Below are 18,323 nucleotides of genomic sequence, written 5' to 3'. Positions count from 1 at the left end.
TTCAGGCTTTCTGTGACAAATTTCCCAAGCACTTTTTCCTCAGATTTTGCTTTAAGACATTTTTAATTATTACCATTACTAATTTAAAGTAACAAAAACTTTGTGTTTACAGTAGAAAGTATAGAATAAAAATAAATAAAAAATTTTAATTGTAAAAGTAAAATTTTTTAAGTCTAATATTATATGTGATATTCTCGCATTTCGTAGATGGAAAAATGCACTAGTTATTTCCTCTTTTGAATTTTGTAAATCAATACGCAAATTAAAATCCCTAAATAAATCAAACAATAGCAAATCAAAAATCGTAAAATCCGTGCAGTAACTCTCAAAATAAAGATCAAGAATCATGCGAATAGGACTCTTAAAAAAAAAGAGAGATACTCAAATAAGTGTATGTAAAATAAGGCGATCTTTAAAGGTAAAAAAAATGAAAGAAAGAACATCATTTCTAGAGCAAACTATCTTTTAAACTTTCGCGATTTCCAATTTTTTTTTTTTTTAGATTATTATTTTGAAATTCTAGCTGAAGTCAGTCATTACAGATTTTTTTTTAGAACCTCAAATGAGTAGAGAAAAAACATGATTATCTCTTTCCTCCGAACGAATCTCAGAACGAAATCTTTAAACAAAAAATTCTGCAAAAGAAAAAAAAAACATTTTTCAAGAAATTATGCAGAAAGTAAATCCAAAATCTTTCCCTTCCCAAATGAAAAATCTTTCTGCAAAAACTCTGTAACCTTCTGCGACAATGTCGTCGTGTCACTGCAATTCTGCCACGGAGGTGGCAATATTAATTAAATCTGTAAGCTCAGCTATAATAATTGGTTTTAATTGCCTCCTCTACAAGACAACGTTAAAAAAAAATTAAAATTACATACATTTTTACAAGTTTTGAAAGTTTCTAAGAAATTTTATAAGCAATTTCACAGTGCAATTTAAACAGTCACTAGATTGAATGCATACAATAAATTTATTTAATACTGTGAGAAGACAAGTGGACCTAATTATTGTGGTCTCGTCATTTTTAAAGAAATGAACCTGAATATACTTACACAATAATGGTGGATAAAATTGGAGATGGGAATCCCTTCAGGATTGGCTTGTAATATTTTTCGAATGTTTAAAATTATGCATTCAACAAACAAAACACTAACTTCTGCTGGTCCAGATTCAACAGCTGTCAAAAAAATAAAAAATCAGCACCATTCATTAAGAAAAAAGAAGATAAAAACAGCATTATGGGAAACGGGAACTAAAACACATTTTTAATAAAAACATTGACAATAAACAATTAGTATTTCCACCTCTTAATTGCTGATAACAATAAATGAATTAACTACCAAGTTTTAAATTTATTTAAAGCTAGGTATTGAACAAATTTAAACTAGGATATAAATTTTAAAACACTATGACGCTTAACGGTTATTTCTCTCGTTGTCTTACTTGGTGGGCAATCACAACTCAGAGCAGTTGCGCACCTTAATCCATTGTTTCTGACCAGAGGCAGACTTTTTTCGAGCTATCTGCGACAAAACTATCTAGCACTAATATCTTTCTGTGAGATACTTTTAATAATAACAAACATATATGTTACTATAATTTATTTTTTGTAATTGCACATGTAATAATTTCTTATTCTAATATTATGGGTGATATTCTAGCATTTTGTTGGGAGGGGTAACACACAAATTATTTCTTTCTTCCCATTTTGTAAACAATCATCACAATAAAAAAAAACAATTAAAAATCGTGAAATCTGTGGCCAAAAAAAAAAAGATCTCTGACAAAATCACACGAATTGGACTTTTCAAAAAGGGGTTACTCAAAAGCATAATAAATAATTAAAATAAATAGTATCGCATAAAAAATAACGGATTTTAAAACTATCGTGAAATCAATAGCAATGACTGCCAAAAATTCGATAGAATCGTTGTCTTAAAAAGTAAATACTCAAATGCACGATTCAAAATTCCCATATTGTTTGAAATATATTGGGATATTTAAAAACCATGTCAAAATCAATATTAATAACTACTGAAAATACATTGGAAACATTACATAAACTTTACAATACCATAGGTGTAAATTAGGGGTGCACAACCTTTTTCAGTGAAGGGCCACATATGCACAGCAGATTGACCAATGAAGGGCCGCATGCCAAAGTGTTTAGACCGACATATTGAAAGCAATTGTTGGTGGTGATTGTTATATAAACATCATTGTTTATATAACACTAAATTCTTTTTGTCGGTTAACCTTGTAATCTCTTTGCAGAAAATACAATACTTTAAAACGTTTAAAATTAGAAAATGCAAAACTGATTACTTAAGAAGGAAAACAGAATTCGAAAATCAGAATCAATTTATCGGAAAAAATTTAGATAAATTGAAATAATTAAAAAACTATGGAAAAATTGAAATTTTTTTATCACATTACAAAATACAAAAGTCCATTTAAACATAAATTGTAACGTTAAATTTTTTTTCATAGAATTAAATTTCAAATATAAATAAATATTCTAGTCATTAATATAAATACAAGTTAAATACTTTGATTTAAAGAAAGTTTATAGGGTTAAAAATGATTAAAACTAAAACAAAACCCCTTAAGTGGAAAATAAGATTTAGCATTTATTAGGGAATGTACTTTATCTTTCAGACATTTTTATTTTAAATTAATAATAAGAGGCTAAGAGAGGGAAGAAAAAGAAAGAAAAAAAAACACATTAAATTTTAAGGAACTATATTCCTTAATAATAAAAACTATTAAGATACTTGATTACAACTTTTTATGACGAATATATTTTTAACATGACACTTACTATTTACATTTAATACACAATCAAATAACAATCAATAAAATTTACATTACTTTTCGAAACTTATCTTGATTAAATTTTTTATACAGTTAAAATTTAATGATATACAAATCATTTCCCAGCATATAATCATAAATGATATAAAATGCTCCAAGAAGATAGAAAATGGTTTGAAAAATTTCTTAATGGTTACACTGTAATTTGCAAAATTTTTGAATATTGTGATAATTTTATATACCTGATCATGTGATATTTTTTGAGCCATTAAATGAAAATGTAATGATTGTATTTAAAGACTGCTCTGTAATTTTGAACAGGCCAAATTCATTCTGGAAAACAGTATTTCGACAGAAGCTGTTGTTGTGTGGGTAGTATTAAACTTAGAGCAAATAACATAATCAGTTTTGGAATTTGTCCTAGATCAGAGGTCGCCAAAGTGGTCTATATAGACCCCCAGGGGTCTATTTAACATAAGCGGGGGTCGATCTGAGCCAGGGGGTCGAATGGGGGTCGATCCGAACCGGAAGGGTCGGTTGGTCGAAGGATTATCAGTATTTTTCAGATATGTGACAATTAGAAATAAAAGAAGACTTGGAAATATATACAGGTAATCTTCAAAAATTGGGCGACGATTTTAAACTGCGTTTTGTTGATTTGGAAAACATTGACATCCCTGATTGGATTATTGTGCCATTTTCTGCTCAAATTGAAAACGTGGGCATCAACCTGCAAGATGAGCTTGCTGAATTATTATGGGGATTTGAAACAAGGACGCTTTTTAAAAATTTAACAATAAGCAAATTTTGGACAAATATAAATATAATGCAAAAATATGTACAACTTTACGAAATAGCTCAGCCATTTATGATAGCATTTCCAAGTTCCTATATGGTTGAAGCCGGTTTCAGTCACGTAAATTCAATCTTAACTAAGAACAGAAATAAATTAAATGTGGAGTTTCGAGGGGATTTAAGATTAAAATTGACCAATTTTGAACCCAATATAATGAACCTTGCAAAAAAAACACAAAAAAAAACAAAAAAAAACACCAGACACACCTATGTCATTGATTAAGAAGCAATAAATCCGTAGTTACTTTACTTATTATTTCATAAATATTAAGGTATTAAATTTCAACATTAATATATTTTTCATAAAACTTTTGTTACACTATGTACTATTACTTTAATAAATGTTCAAAATCATAAAATAAATGTACAAACACAGTATCTAATAGAGTTTTATTTTAATTAACAGAAAATTACTTTTATGGGGGTCGATGGAGATTTCGAAAAATTATGTAGGGGTCGACGATCAAAAAAGTTTGGCAACCCCTGTCCTAGATGGTGTTCTTCCTTTCTGGGTTTTTAAATCGCGGAAATACAAATAGCGATGTGTTATTTTTTAATTGCTTGAATACGAATTGCTATGTGTTATTTTTTAATTGCTTGAATACGAATTGCCATGAGTGATTTTTAAATTGCGTAAATAATAAACTCGATGCTTGTTTTTCAAATTGCGTGAATACGAATCGTGTGGCTTTTAAATTGCGAAAGGACTACTCACAACGCTTGATTTTTAAAATGCATGAATATGAATAGCGATATATGGTTTTTAAAACCCGTGCGAGAAAATGCGAGAAAAGTAGCAACGGATGATATTTTAAACGCCAGAACACGAATCGCGATATGTGATTTTAAATCCCGTAAATACGAAACGCGATGGATTATTTTTAAATCTCGTTAATGTTAATACGAAATGCGATGCGCAATTTTCAGATAACGTAAATACAAATTACGATGTATGACTTTTAAATTACATGTGACAACAAAAAGAATAGGTTCGATGTGTGTTGTTAAACTTGCACGTGTTCATGGGACTAAAGAATTATGCCGTGTTTTGAATTTTTTTTTTTTTTACTTATTTATTTATTTTTTTGCAAAACGGACCGCGTTTAATATAAACACATCTCGTTTTTTTTTCTTCCTGGGAAGGTGTTGATTTGGCTAAGATACGTAATTACTTTTTAAGTTACGAAAAAAAATTAAAACTGAATCGAATTTCAGGAGTTGTAATATTGTGTGAAAATATCAGGTATATTCTAAATCACAAATAAAAATGCAGCAATAACGGGAAAGAAGAAAAAACACTTTCGAAAAACCTCTTAAAAAATTCGTGTTTAAATCGGTACAACGCAAATGATAAAATCGGCACAAACAGAGCACGTAAAAAATAATTATTTTAATGCGCGATTCAAAACTCGCTTGCTGTCAAAGTATTAAAAATATCATAATCTTCGGTAAAAACGCAATAACTACTAAAACAATAACCAAAATACTTTAATATTTTAGATGAAATTGGAGTAAATAAAGTCCATCAAAATTTTATGTAATTTAAATGCGAGATTTGAAATTAAAATGTCGCAATAGCGTATAAAAAATATCGGTACTTTCAAAACCTTGTAGAAATGTGTAGCAATAATTTCCAAAATAACGATTGAAAAATAATTTGATTTGCGATAAAATCGTTACAAATGAGCCATTTCAAAAAATGGTTATCTAAATGAGCGATTCTTTACTCGCGATTCGTAAATATCGTGCTAAAATATCGAAGTTTTAAAAACCGGGCGGAAATGTGCAGCAATAACTGTTGAGGAAAGGATCTAAAGTCATTTAGATTTTCCATGAAGTTTGCACAAATAAAGCGTTTCATAACTTTCAAATATCGCTATTTCAGAAACTACTTGAAAATGGGTAGTAATAACTACCGAAAAGTCATTGGAATCGGCACATACGAAAAGCGTCAAAAGTGGTAATTAAAATTCGTAAATCGTAATAATGATGTATTAAAAATATTGGGATTTTTAAAACTATGCTGAAATCCGTAGCGTTAACCATCGAAAAACTAGATTGATTGAGATTGGGTGCGTCAAAAACTTAAAAGTGCAAATTTAAATTACCGAATTTTTTTTTAATTATTTTTCAAAAACAAATATTCAATTTTTTTTTCATTTTGTTCAGATTGCGGCCGCGGGCCGCACATCTAGGGTTGGCGGGCCGCATTTGGCCCGCGGGCCGCAGGTTGAGCACCCCTAGTGTAAATTAAGCGCATCAAAAAAGGATTATCTAAATGCATGATTCAAATATTACATGTAAATAAATTTCAGTAGAAAAAGAAAAAACTAAAACTTTTTACTTTTCACCGTTACAATGTCGCCGTGTCGCTGCGATACTGAGACAGGGTGTTTCGGTACATTTTGTTTTTATGTATGTATCATATTCTTTTAATTATTTTGTTGCAAATCTTATTTTTATAATGTTAATACAACCCGTTTAAATCATTTTGCAAACTAGCACAGTTCTGCATTAATTGCTCAGAAAAATCTACTGATATATAACAAAATGTATTGAAGGTAATTCGTTTTGAGTAGTGACCTTAAGCCAACACTGGGAAGCAATCCCGAGACACAATAAGTCAGTGCTTTTTAACTGCTGAGTCATCGCTTCTCAATAAAATAAAAAAATAAATAAAAAATAAAATACTGAATAATATTATATTTTTACCAAGAATAAAAATATTTAAATAAAAAGCACAGCATACTTCTCAAACTAATTGAATAATGTGGCTCTTAACAAACAGTCAACATCAGCCATTTTGCAAAGTGCGAGATTAAATGGAAAAGTCACCAGAGTATTTTAAAATTAGCCTGACAATTTTTAGGAGTATTGGAATGAGCCTATAGCTTAAAGAAGTTAGAAAATTCTTCATTTCTAACTCAACAAGCAATATTTATTATAGGTTGTGCAAAATTTAAGTATAGCAACAGCTTTTCTTTCAAAAAAAAACTTTACGCTTCATTATAAAAAGCCCAAGATTCAGTCTGATAGAGTAATTCTTTGGACATAATCTAATGAGTCTAAAGGAATATGAGCTGATTGTAATAAACCTAAAAAATAACAGGCAGATTAGAAAATATTGAAGACTTTTCTAATTTGAATGAAGCACTTGCAAATAGCCAGTTTTCCAATTAGCCAACAGCATATACAGAGTGTGTAGTAAAAACGCTTTTTAAGTACTTTTTACGCACTCAAAAAAATTTTTAATCACTTACCAAAAATTAAAAAATCACAAAAATGATCTGTGCAGTAATAAAATAAAAACATTTCTCCATCGTTTAAGAATCTTAATTTATAAACATAAAATCAATAAAATTCAAAAACATTACATAATCATGATAAAATAACTAGTTTGTGATAAATATTGCAGAAAAAATTTTGAAAGTCGTGCATTTTTTGTAATTTAGAACGACTATCAATTGGTAAAGAAAAAATCTGTTTTTAAAAGATAGAAAATTAAGCACTTTTTACAAACCCCAAACAAAAAAAAGCACCTTAAAGGGCTTTAAAAAATTGTAAATCAAAAACAAACACTTATAAGCACTTTTTAAGAACTCTACACACCCTGACATATTTTACATGATAAAAAGTAGACTTACTGGCTTCGTTCATGGTAGATTCTGCAGAGTATATGACCCAATCCTTTTTACTACCTTTCAGCGGCTTACGCACCAAAATATCAGGAACAGCATCGATTAGTTCAGACAGATTATTGAATCCAAGACTGTGCAAATCAAACGGCTTGCCTGTGCACTTCTGCAATGAACACATTAATCATGCATTTTTTAAAAATAAATACATGAATTTTAAAGTGAAAATAAAATTGTTCACAGAAATTACGAATTAAACAAGAACATTGCGTATTTTAATCAAGAAAATTCATTGTTTCTGATTTTTCGGTATCAAAAAATTCCATAGAACTTAAAATTTCAAAAAGCTATGGTAATTAAGAACTGTAATTGGCTATAGCGCTTCTTACATAAGATTTTGACCTACTGCCAAATTGGGGTCAATCTACATATGGGTGAACAGAAGAAATTTGCTATATTAATATTATTCAAGGTTGGCAAGTTTCTGCCGAGGCGGTTAAAACCACTGGTAGAAACCGGTTAAAACTGGCATGGCAGAAACACTTTTCTGCCACATTTGTAGCAGAAACTGGCAAAAATTCAGAAAATGACATAAAAGTAAGTACTGAGATTGACATACAATGGATAATTCATAGGAAAAACAATTAAATGTGAAACAAAGTACAATTTATTTACAAATTTATCACCATTCAAAATCAAATATTACATTGTTTGCACTCTGCAGTAATCTATAACAAAAGACAAGTTTTGATGCAGTTTTTAAACCTAAACAATTTTTCAATTTGCTATGTACGAATGTACTAGCAAGCATTGCCATCAAGGAACAAGCAAGATTTGTGAAACTTTCATCGATTGCATATTTTTTAAAACTGAACCACCATGTAACAGCTGGGGTGGTTGTCAAAACTTGACTGGAAAAATAAGTTTCAGGAAATGGGGTTGATTTGTTTTGCAAAGCTATGACATAAGGTACAAAATCTGGGTTAATATTGGCGAGTAAAATTCTGGCACTTTCTTCTTGAGCACATGATAATTTCAATCCCAAATATTTTGGATGCAACATATAAGCTAGCTGATAATCAGTAACTGCCTGTTTAAATCTGTATGTAAATAAAATGTCATTAAGCAATTGCTAGAACTAATATAGAAGTTTTTTTAGTTTCTGCAGTTTTTGCCAGTTATAACCAGTTTCTGCCACTGGAAGGGTAAAAACCATTTTCTGCCGGCAAAAAGCCAACCCTGATATTATGTGATTATTTAAACTTTTCCAGTTGCAAATTATTATTATAAAAGAATCAGATTTTACTTTTCTTATTATCTATGTTAACCTAAAGCTAAATTAAATTGGAATGCCAAATTCCTATTTATTATGTCAGTAACTCTATACATTAACATACTGAGAAAGTCGAACCTAACTCCAAGACATCCTTAAAAAAGTAACCAATAAGAAAACAAAACGTCCATCCAATAGAAGACAACTTATTGAAGCTATAATTGATTCTTGGCACCATGTGATTACGAAAGATGAACTCCAAACACTCATTCACTCGATGGAAAGACGCTGTGAAGCTGCCTTAAAAATTAAGGGTTAGCCTACTAAGTATTGTGTAAGTATCACTTTAAAAAAATGCAAATCTAAGATAGATCTTACTATTAATTGCATAACTTTTTTTGTAATACTGTATTTATTATTAAATTCTACATTAAATTACCTTCAATTTGATATATAAACGTTTGTATTTAAGTGAAAATTAATATATTCTACACGCACACAAAATTGAAAAACATGTAACTTTCAAAAAGTGTCCACACTTTTGGCCACCACTGTATATATAACAGCCATATACCCCGTAGCAGAATTTTATTGAGATTTCTGCGGCAAACCTCCCTAGCATTAATATCTTTCTGCAAGATCCTTTTAATAATAACAAATATATATGCAAAAAGGAAAATCAAAATTTTTTACTTCATAATTCTCAAATGAGAATTTAAAAATCACGAGCATTTATTTCCCCTCCACCAATATAGTTTTGGCGAGGAAAAAAATTCTTTCAAAAATTTCTGCAGAAAATAAAACTATTTACTTCATTATTCTTAAATGATTAAATAATATTCTTAGATAATTTGAGCAATAGGGAATTAAAACAAATTAGATTTTTTTTCAAATCAACCATCATGAGGTGCATTTTCAAAATTCTTCTACTATTCTTAATTGTTTCTTAGTGTTGTTATTTGGATGTTCGAGTTAAGCATGCTAGGGAACTAAACACTGGGGGTTCCGCTTCGGCTGACCACCTGACCGGAACATCTGCTCCTGCACCCCAGAGCCCAAGGTCAAGAAAACTGAGATGGGCACAGTAGGCCTTGGCCCTCAAGGGCTGTCGCGCCGCTGAGTTTAGTTTAGTTTATTATTTATAAGAAAACATACTTTGAAACAAATTATGAGTTTCAATGATGACTAAATTAGATTTGTTAATATTTCTGAGGCTGAAGCAAGAGTGTACTTAAAATAGATTTAAGTATTGTTACATTTAATTTTTGGTATTTTCTAAAAACTTTGTGGTGGGATTTGTTTTACAGAACATCGAATTTCCTTTTTCTATATTTAAATCTTTGTTTTTAATTTTGAATTTAATTGTTCTTTTCTTTTTGGCCGCACTCTGATAATTTTTATAACAGTCAATCATGCAAATGGCAGATCAGTGTCAATTTTTCGTACTTCCATGATTTCTGTTTCTGAAGAACATTTATTTTAAGTAATGCAGTTTTTTTTTCATTTTTTATTTCTTATATATTGTATATATTGATCCTCAAAAAGGGCAGGAAATTTGAACCAGCATTGAAAAAAAAAATACAATTAAAAGCAACTGCAGAAATTAGATTGATGCATAGAAAAAAAAGAATTTATTTTTTAGTTTTGGGACAATTTTAAAAATAAAATTATAGCAAAGAAAACATAGATGAGGAGAAGGGAGTAGAAAGTTTAACAGACTAGTTTAATTATTCCTCAGCTAAAAATTGGAACTTGAACAATTGGTCAGACGATATTCTGTAAGGAAGTTTCATTGATCACCCCATATTTTAATGAAAAATAATAAATAAATAAAAACGTTTTTAAAGCAAACAATAGGTTTGTTATTTCGGAAAATTTTTGTTAAGGTTTTTTTTTTGTATAAATCCACAGTGATCACATAAGTATCAAGCGAAGCTTGGGCGAAATAATTTCCCGTGTAGGCCACACAATATGGCAATTCAACTTTTAAATACAATAGACCGCAGTTTATTTGCTGAAAATTATTGTAGTTAAGTTTTTGCAATGTAATTCCAAAACGTTTTCTTCAATAAGGAAACAAATTGGATTGATTTTACACAATCCCTGAATATAAGCACATGTGTTAAAGATAATGGAATTCAAAATACAGTACAGAACCCGTTATCCGGAAATCAGAAAAACGGGAAAAGCAAAAAACCGGAACGAAATTTGATAAATTCTCCCGCTATTTTTTTTAAAAATGTTTTATTCCTCATAAGATTTTAGGATTTTTCTTTCTTTTTTGAAAGATGTTTACCTTACCATCATTTTGGAAATAATCATTAGTGTACTCCATCATTTTTTCTTCTTTTTAAGATTATTTCCACAAAAAAAAATTTTTTTTGTTGAGTTTAACAATAAAAAAACGGCTTTTTGTAGCAATTCAGAAAACCGGAAAAATCAGTTAACCGGAATAGCGATGGTCCTGATCGTTCCGGATAATCGGTTCCCTACTGTATATTAAAGTCGTAATATTTTACACATTTTAAAGCAATACATTTTGTTTACAATAAAAGTTTTCAGAAATTTTAATTTAGTTAAACCAAAAATTTTGCCAGGGCGGCCTAAATTTACCCTGAACCTCGTTCATGTAATCAGCCTTTGAAAACATTACTTAAGCAGATTTACGAGTTAGTTGCTGTAGTGTGCAGAAAATGTGTAATGTGTACACTACAAAAATACAATTCCAAAACACTAGTATATAAGACATGTTAACTCTATTCTATTATGGGAGGTACCTTTTCATAGATGAAGGTTGACATTGTCTATAACTTCTCTCCCCACAAATGCTATAAAATCTTGATTATTGATGCAACATTTTATGCAAAATAGTTTTTATTTAATAGAGAGAGAAAATTGCATGGTCTGTGAGTTATTTCATTACTACGAAGAGAAACATATATTTCATAATCAAGGCATATTTTATTAATTACAAAAAATAGCAGAAGAAAAAATACCTCATAACAAGATGAAAAGTGGACTGCAAATATTCCTTGAGGATAGTTGCCAATCATCTAAAATAGCAACAAATAAGTCAATTGATAGCAACAAAAAAATAATTATCAACATTATTCTGCGCACATTACGTTGTATTTTTTAAAAACAGTGATTAAACCATTTATAATTAACCCTTAGACGACTAAAGGTGTATAGATGCGTCCAGGGAAAACCACTGGTGGGCCTATAGGGTTCACATGAGCATTAAATAGCATAAGCTATAAGTATAGGCTATGGATGCAAATGAATGCTAAGTAAAGGCTCTGGCTGTTTCAGGGTGCGTAATCAGATTTTTCAACAAAAAATAAGCACTTTTTAAGTACTCAAAAATATTTTTAATCACTTTCCAAAAATATAATTATAATTAGGATCTGTGCAGTAATAAAAATTATTTTTTTCTATCATGTAAAATTCTTAATTTCTAAACATAATATATAAAATTCAAAAACTTTACATAATCATGATAAAATAACTAGTTTCTGATAAATAATGCAGAGAAAATTGCTAAAATAATGCATTTTTTGTAATTTAGAGACAATCATTATAGTTAAGAAAAAATCACTTCTTAAAACATAGAAAATTAAGCACTTTTTACAAACTCCAAATAAAAAAAGCACCTTTAAAGCACTTTTAAAAAACGTATAACAAAAATAACCATTTTAAGCACTTTTTAAAAATGCTATGCACCCTGTGTTTACATCAATCTCAAGTGTCTGTTCAGAATTACTTTCTCTCGTATTCGTCCAACACTCGCAGAACTCTCACATCGTGTTGCTCAGCAACAAGAAAAATTAATCCTAGCTATTCACTAGCTAAACATATTAAGGTCTGAAAGCTTTTGACGATTAATTGGCAGCTTTATCCAGTTTAAACCATCAATTCAAAACTTCCTTTTTGACATAGTTTTGTATAAATCTCAAAAACCAAAAATTTTGGATTAGAAAAGAATTATTGGCTATTATAAATAAGAAATAATTTTAAATAAAGATACAAATAAAATTACAAATGATCAATCATGTTCTTTAATCATTTTGACATTAAAGCCACTTTTTGTTTCGACAGTAATTTTCAAAAATCCAAAATTTTGGAAGTAGGAAATCATAATCCATTTTAATTATAAGATAATATAAAAATATGTAAAATTGAAATTTATCCAATCTGTCAATTTTTTTTTAAATATTGAAAATAAAAATACAAAAACAATCATCTTATAAAAAAAAAGAAACAATTAACCATCTTGTTCATTGTGTGTAAATTTAATTTTCATTTTTTTCCCTCATTTTTCCCATAGCATGAGATTATTAAACACTAGTTTCAAACCTTTCTGTATTCAAAGTTTACTTTCCCATTTTAATTGAATCAGACCGAAATTTGAGAATATTCTTTTGATTGATGCATGGCCTAGAATTTAGATGTACCAAAAGTATTATAAACTAAACTCAGTGCTGTGACTGCCCGTGGAGGGCCATAGCATACAGTGCATATCCCGGTTTTCTTAATTTCGAGCTAACACAGAACCTCCAATGTTTAGTCCCCAAGCATGCTTCGTAATCATTTTATCAACCCACTGAAGAGAGGAAAAGTTGAGTCAACCTTGCCCAGTTTAAGGATAAAAAAAATAATAAGCTGCTATAATTTTTAATTGAAAGAATAAATGTTTACCTTAATCAGGTTATTTCTCACAATTCCAGATACAAGATTGCCTCCTTTAACTAAAGGAGAGTCAAATGAAAATGGATATTTGTCATCCAACAAATGGTTCGTTGGGTTGTCCTTAAAATTATGCAATGGAAAATCATCCAAAAGGTCTGCTTTTGAAGTGAATGTGATATCATGATCACGGATCTTGTGAGATGATGATGTAGGAGTGTTAGTTGATTCTGTGAGACCTGAAAGTTAAATGTAAACAAAGTAAATTTTTTGTAAAGATTTTACAGTGCTGCTATGTGTTTTTTAACCTTTCTTTTTAAATTTTCATCGCCTTGTAGATAGTTCAACTTTCATCAATAGAATTTTCTGAGCTTTACCAGTCAACATTTTAAAATAAAATTTAAAATGAAGTATAAATTTCTCATAACTTTAGCGTTATTTTGACAATGCTGGTATTATTTACTGTATTTTTTAGTATGAAATTGATTTAAGCAAATATTAAAAAATGAAAACAATTTTTAAAACCAAATTTGAAAAAAAAAAAAAAAAAAAAAAAAAAAAACAATTTAAATAAAAATTTAATTTAATTTAAATAAAAATAAAAAACAAGAAAATTGTAAAGATATGTAAGCAAACAGAAAATTCTAAAGATATGTATGTATGTTAGCAAAAACAAAATTTCATCAGGGGACACAGTGTCTGCTAACACACTCCATTACGGGACCTCGGAGCGTCAGTTTTTGGTTTAACCACTGACTACAGAAAGGCTCCAGTGTGTTAGTAGACAGTGTGCCCCCTGATGAAGTACTGTTTTTGCAAATATACATATCTTGAGAATTTCGCTTTTGCTTGTTTTTGATTTCTAACTTTTTAGTTCAATAATTGCATTTTTTTAACATACCTTTCCGATCTTCCGTTTCTGTTGTAAGGTGTCACAAACTATTTAACTTTTATAAATTTACATTGAAAATGCTTTACAAGCCACAAGTTTAAAATAAAAGTTGAAAGAGATTTTTTAATAAATAAATCATACAACAAAAAAATAACTATTTTAACAAAAAGTTTTTACACGCAAACATGCTACAGCAGTTTTGAAAAAAATAAAGTTATATAACTAATAAAGTTATATAACTGAAGTTATATAAAGTTATATATATTAAAGTTATATAACTTGTAATAACTTATCGCAATAACAAAACTTGAAACAGGTTTTCAAAATTATGAATTAAACTGATATAAAAATTACAAATTAAAATATTAATTTTTAAAAAAAATCTTTTATAATAAACATTTTTAGTAAATTTAGTTCATATTATAAGATTCTTAGTTCATACAAAATAGCACTACTTGTTAAAATCTTAATTGGAATAATTTCTTATTAAGAGTCAACCTAAAGATAAGATATTCTTTTGAAAATTGGAATTTTCATTTTAATAATTTTAATTAAAAGAATTTCTTAATTATGAGTGCAACTAAATCAATTTGTGAAAGATCCCTTAATTAACCATTTAAAAAATTTCTAAATATACTAAACCGTTAATTGTAAAATAACCTAATCATTTGTATAATTTAGAATAACCTAAATAAAGAGAATTCTAACTTTTGAAATAACTTATCTACATTATACAATACTTGATTTCATCTTCTGAAAATGGTAAATAGAAATATGACCCCCAATTCACAATTAAAAATTTTTAATTAATATTATTCAAGAGTCACAAAAAGTTGAAAACAAATCTGGTAGAGTAGAAAAAAATCTTCACTTACTTCAACACATTACGGTCCCTCAGTTTAGCATTCTAGTTTTTGCAGACTTATTAATTTTATGATGGAAAAATTACAATTTTGCAGATCCACAAAAAAAGGGACATTAAAAGTGGCTTATTGAAAAATGGTGAAATAAATTATTAAAATTCAGGATGACATGGAATGAATTATCCACAAAAAAAGGTGGAAAATAAATAATTAAATCACTTTGAGTAAATTGTTTCTCCTTACATTAAAAGTTTTTTCCCCCTGAATAAAGTAAACATTTTATTAATAAAAATTGGTACATAAAATTATGAATTTTAAGCATAATTGCCTAATTTTTATAATTAACAGCACTAAAATTTCAAATTATAAAACTTGTGCAGTATATTTTTAATCTTTAACTAAAATATTTTTTTTTAATTACATTAAAACTCTAATTTATTACTCCCTTTAAATGTTCCAATATTTTCTTTATTTAAAGAGAAATAAAACTTAGTAATCAAGTAAAATATATTATATAAATAATAAAAATACAAGAGACTACATTACTTTTAAGACCTTCAAGCTGTAAAGGTTCTTCAAACTTATTTTCTTTTTCTTTCAGGACTTTTTGTGCATAACTATCTTGTATCATTCCTGCAATTAAAAAGAATAAATTACTGCGACTATTGCTTGCTGTATTTAATTCAAAACAATCACAAGAGAACTTCATTAACGAAACAAAAAAAATTTTAATTTTACAACAAAGGAAATGTTAGATATTTTTTTAAAAAGTAATTTCATTAAATTAAGATAGATAAAATTAAATAATATTTGCAGAAAAGAAAACTAAATTCTTTACTTCATTATTTTTCTTTTTTCTCAAATGAGAATAGAAAAATCACGAGCATTTTTTTTTTCATCCAATGCATGAGAAAGGCATCTTTTGAATATAATTCTGAAGAAAAGATAAAATCTTTCTGAAGAAAAGAAAACCAAAAGTTTTTACTTCCAAAAGGAAAAATCCTTCTGCAAGAACTCAGTAACGTTCAGCAACAATTTTGCCACAATTCTGGAATGGGGTGCTTAATTAATACTATACAAATGAAAACTATTTTAAAATGTTCTATTTTAACAGCAAAAACTTATCAAAATGATAACTTACTATTAATGAGAAAATTATCTGAAGGTGCATTGGTGCTTCGCTTGTTTTCTGAAAAAGAACATTATCAGGATAATCTGGTAATTTCGGGATGATCTGAATTGCATTGTCAAGAAATTATGATTAAAAATAAAATATTTAATAACAATTATAAAATTCTGTTATTTATGAAAATTTTGGCTGGGAAAAAATATTTTACTTTTTACATTTAGAAATTTTATAGATATCGTGGTGTAGCTAAATCTTTCAACAAAAAATAAGCACCTTTTAAGTACACTTTAAGAACTCAAAATATATTTTTAAGCACTATGTACATTAACAAAATGCAAAATAATTTTTAAAGACTTTACATGATCAGGATAAAATAACTAGTTTCTGATAAAGAACTCTTTTTCGTGATTACATTAGCCATTATAAAAAGATAAAGCGGTTTTTCTGTTCGATTTCAGAGGGTGGGAAATGAAGCCTGAAGTTGAGAATATCTTGCAAAATGCAGCAGAGTTGCACATTAGAGTGCAAGAATCTCACCGAACCCAGCTCAGTAGATGCACATGCAGACTCGCAAGTATTTCATCAAACGTGCAAAATGATTGGTGTTTTCATACGCTACAGACCGACGGTACGCCGAAATAGATTGTGGTTGAATGAATTGTTAAAACGGTGAATAGAACAATGTGAAAAGCACACTTTTGCATAATACGTGGTGAAAATCGACATGGTAAAGAAAAAAAATCTCATTTTTGAAAAGGGAAAATTAAGCTCTTTCTAAATACATCCACTAAAAAAAGTACCTTTAAGAGCTTTTAAAAAACGAAAATCAAAAATAAACATCTTTAAAAACTCTACGCACCATGCAATATAAATTCCTGATATAAAATGTTATTATTTCGGCTTTACTTGCAAATAAAATTTAAGAAAAAAATACCATTTTTGTTAATATCACAATCAAAAAAGTCAGGAGGCTTTGGATTTAGTGTTGATGATTCAAGATGTGATGGTTGTGAATGATTCCTTGTTGGCTGATTACTTGTATCTGAAGAATACAAAAAAAAAACTAATTGTCACAAAATGTAGTCCACTAAAAGATTGTAATAGAAAAATCAACAAGGCACATTAAAAAAATCTGAATTTGAAGCAGAACATCAATTTCAACGCAAACCTCAAAACCTGAGGCTTTGCGCTTTATGGAATTTTGTGTCATATAGATCATCATTCCAATTTAACCTTACCTACTAAATTGACAATATTAGTGTGGGACAGAACAATCTTAAAATAATATTTAGTTACAAATTCTTAAAAATACAAAATATACACTTAAGTATTTATTTACAAGAAGAAAAAAAAATTCAAATTTTTGAAGCATTAGAACTAGCTAAAAAAAAATTTTTTTTTATATAAATTTTAGTTTGGATAGTTTTTAAATTTTCGCTTTTTAGCAATATTTAAATAAATAATGTAAAAAGATAGTTCTTCTTAGTGTCTTTATGGAGAATGGTGGCTTATAGAATTGCCTTTTACTACATTTCTCTTGTGTAGTACTATAAATCAAGCTGTATTTTATAGTTTCAGTTGGCAAGAACTGTTTTACTATTTTGAAACCAATTGCACAGTAGACATTCTGCAAATGAAAGAAACTGGAGGGAAAAAAATCATTAACAGCTTGAAAATATTTGGAAAAAGACTATCTCAAAAAAGCCTAAATCCCACTTTCCCAATTTTGTGAGCTAACATTAAATAATTATTAATATAGAAAAATATCATTTTAAAAAAAATTTATAACCTGCCAGAAAAGTTTATCTATTTATTATTTAATAAAAGCTAATAAAATCATAAAATTCCAGGCACAAGGTAAAAATCTAGAGATACTAAAAAATGCTAACATTCTTATAAATATATTTATTAAAGTATTGAAAAGAAATGCTATGATAAATGCAAAAATATATGAGAACTCTGTTCTGAGCTCCCTTTAGGGGAAATATATATATATATATATATATATATATATATATATATATATATATATATATATATATATATATATATATATATATATATATATATATATATATATATATATATCTTTTTTTTTATGGTCAACAAAGCAAAACATAAAACAGAGTTCTAAATCAATTTCAGAAAAAAAATTCCCTGACTTTTCCATGGTATA

General features: G+C 28.3%; 1 protein-coding gene across 5 annotated transcripts in view; it reads right to left on the bottom strand.

Moving 5' to 3' along the window:
* The window catches only part of LOC107441192 (tudor domain-containing protein 5), a 101,794-nt gene that overhangs the window by 74,679 nt on the left and 8,792 nt on the right, over window positions 1-18,323 (bottom strand). For 3 of the 5 annotated variants that reach the window (XM_016054396.5, XM_043046448.3, XM_087169472.1), the window contains 7 exons: window positions 17,082-17,189; window positions 16,160-16,207; window positions 15,565-15,651; window positions 13,276-13,502; window positions 11,574-11,630; window positions 7,314-7,470; window positions 1,053-1,177 (listed from right to left, as the gene is read on the bottom strand). In XM_016054396.5, the coding sequence (XP_015909882.2) occupies window positions 1,053-1,177; window positions 7,314-7,470; window positions 11,574-11,630; window positions 13,276-13,502; window positions 15,565-15,651; window positions 16,160-16,207; window positions 17,082-17,189 (809 nt within the window). The remainder of the gene's footprint in view (window positions 1-1,052; window positions 1,178-7,313; window positions 7,471-11,573; window positions 11,631-13,275; window positions 13,503-15,564; window positions 15,652-16,159; window positions 16,208-17,081; window positions 17,190-18,323) is intronic. The other 2 variants (XM_071180949.2, XM_043046447.3) reach the window with 2 other exon arrangements.

Source organism: Parasteatoda tepidariorum, chromosome 8 (assembly GCF_982258835.1).
Source record: "Parasteatoda tepidariorum strain Cologne lab strain chromosome 8, Ptep-v5.0, whole genome shotgun sequence".
In the NCBI taxonomy this organism is placed as follows: Eukaryota; Metazoa; Arthropoda; class Arachnida; order Araneae; family Theridiidae; genus Parasteatoda; species Parasteatoda tepidariorum.
This window is presented reverse-complemented; position numbering and strand designations above follow the sequence as displayed.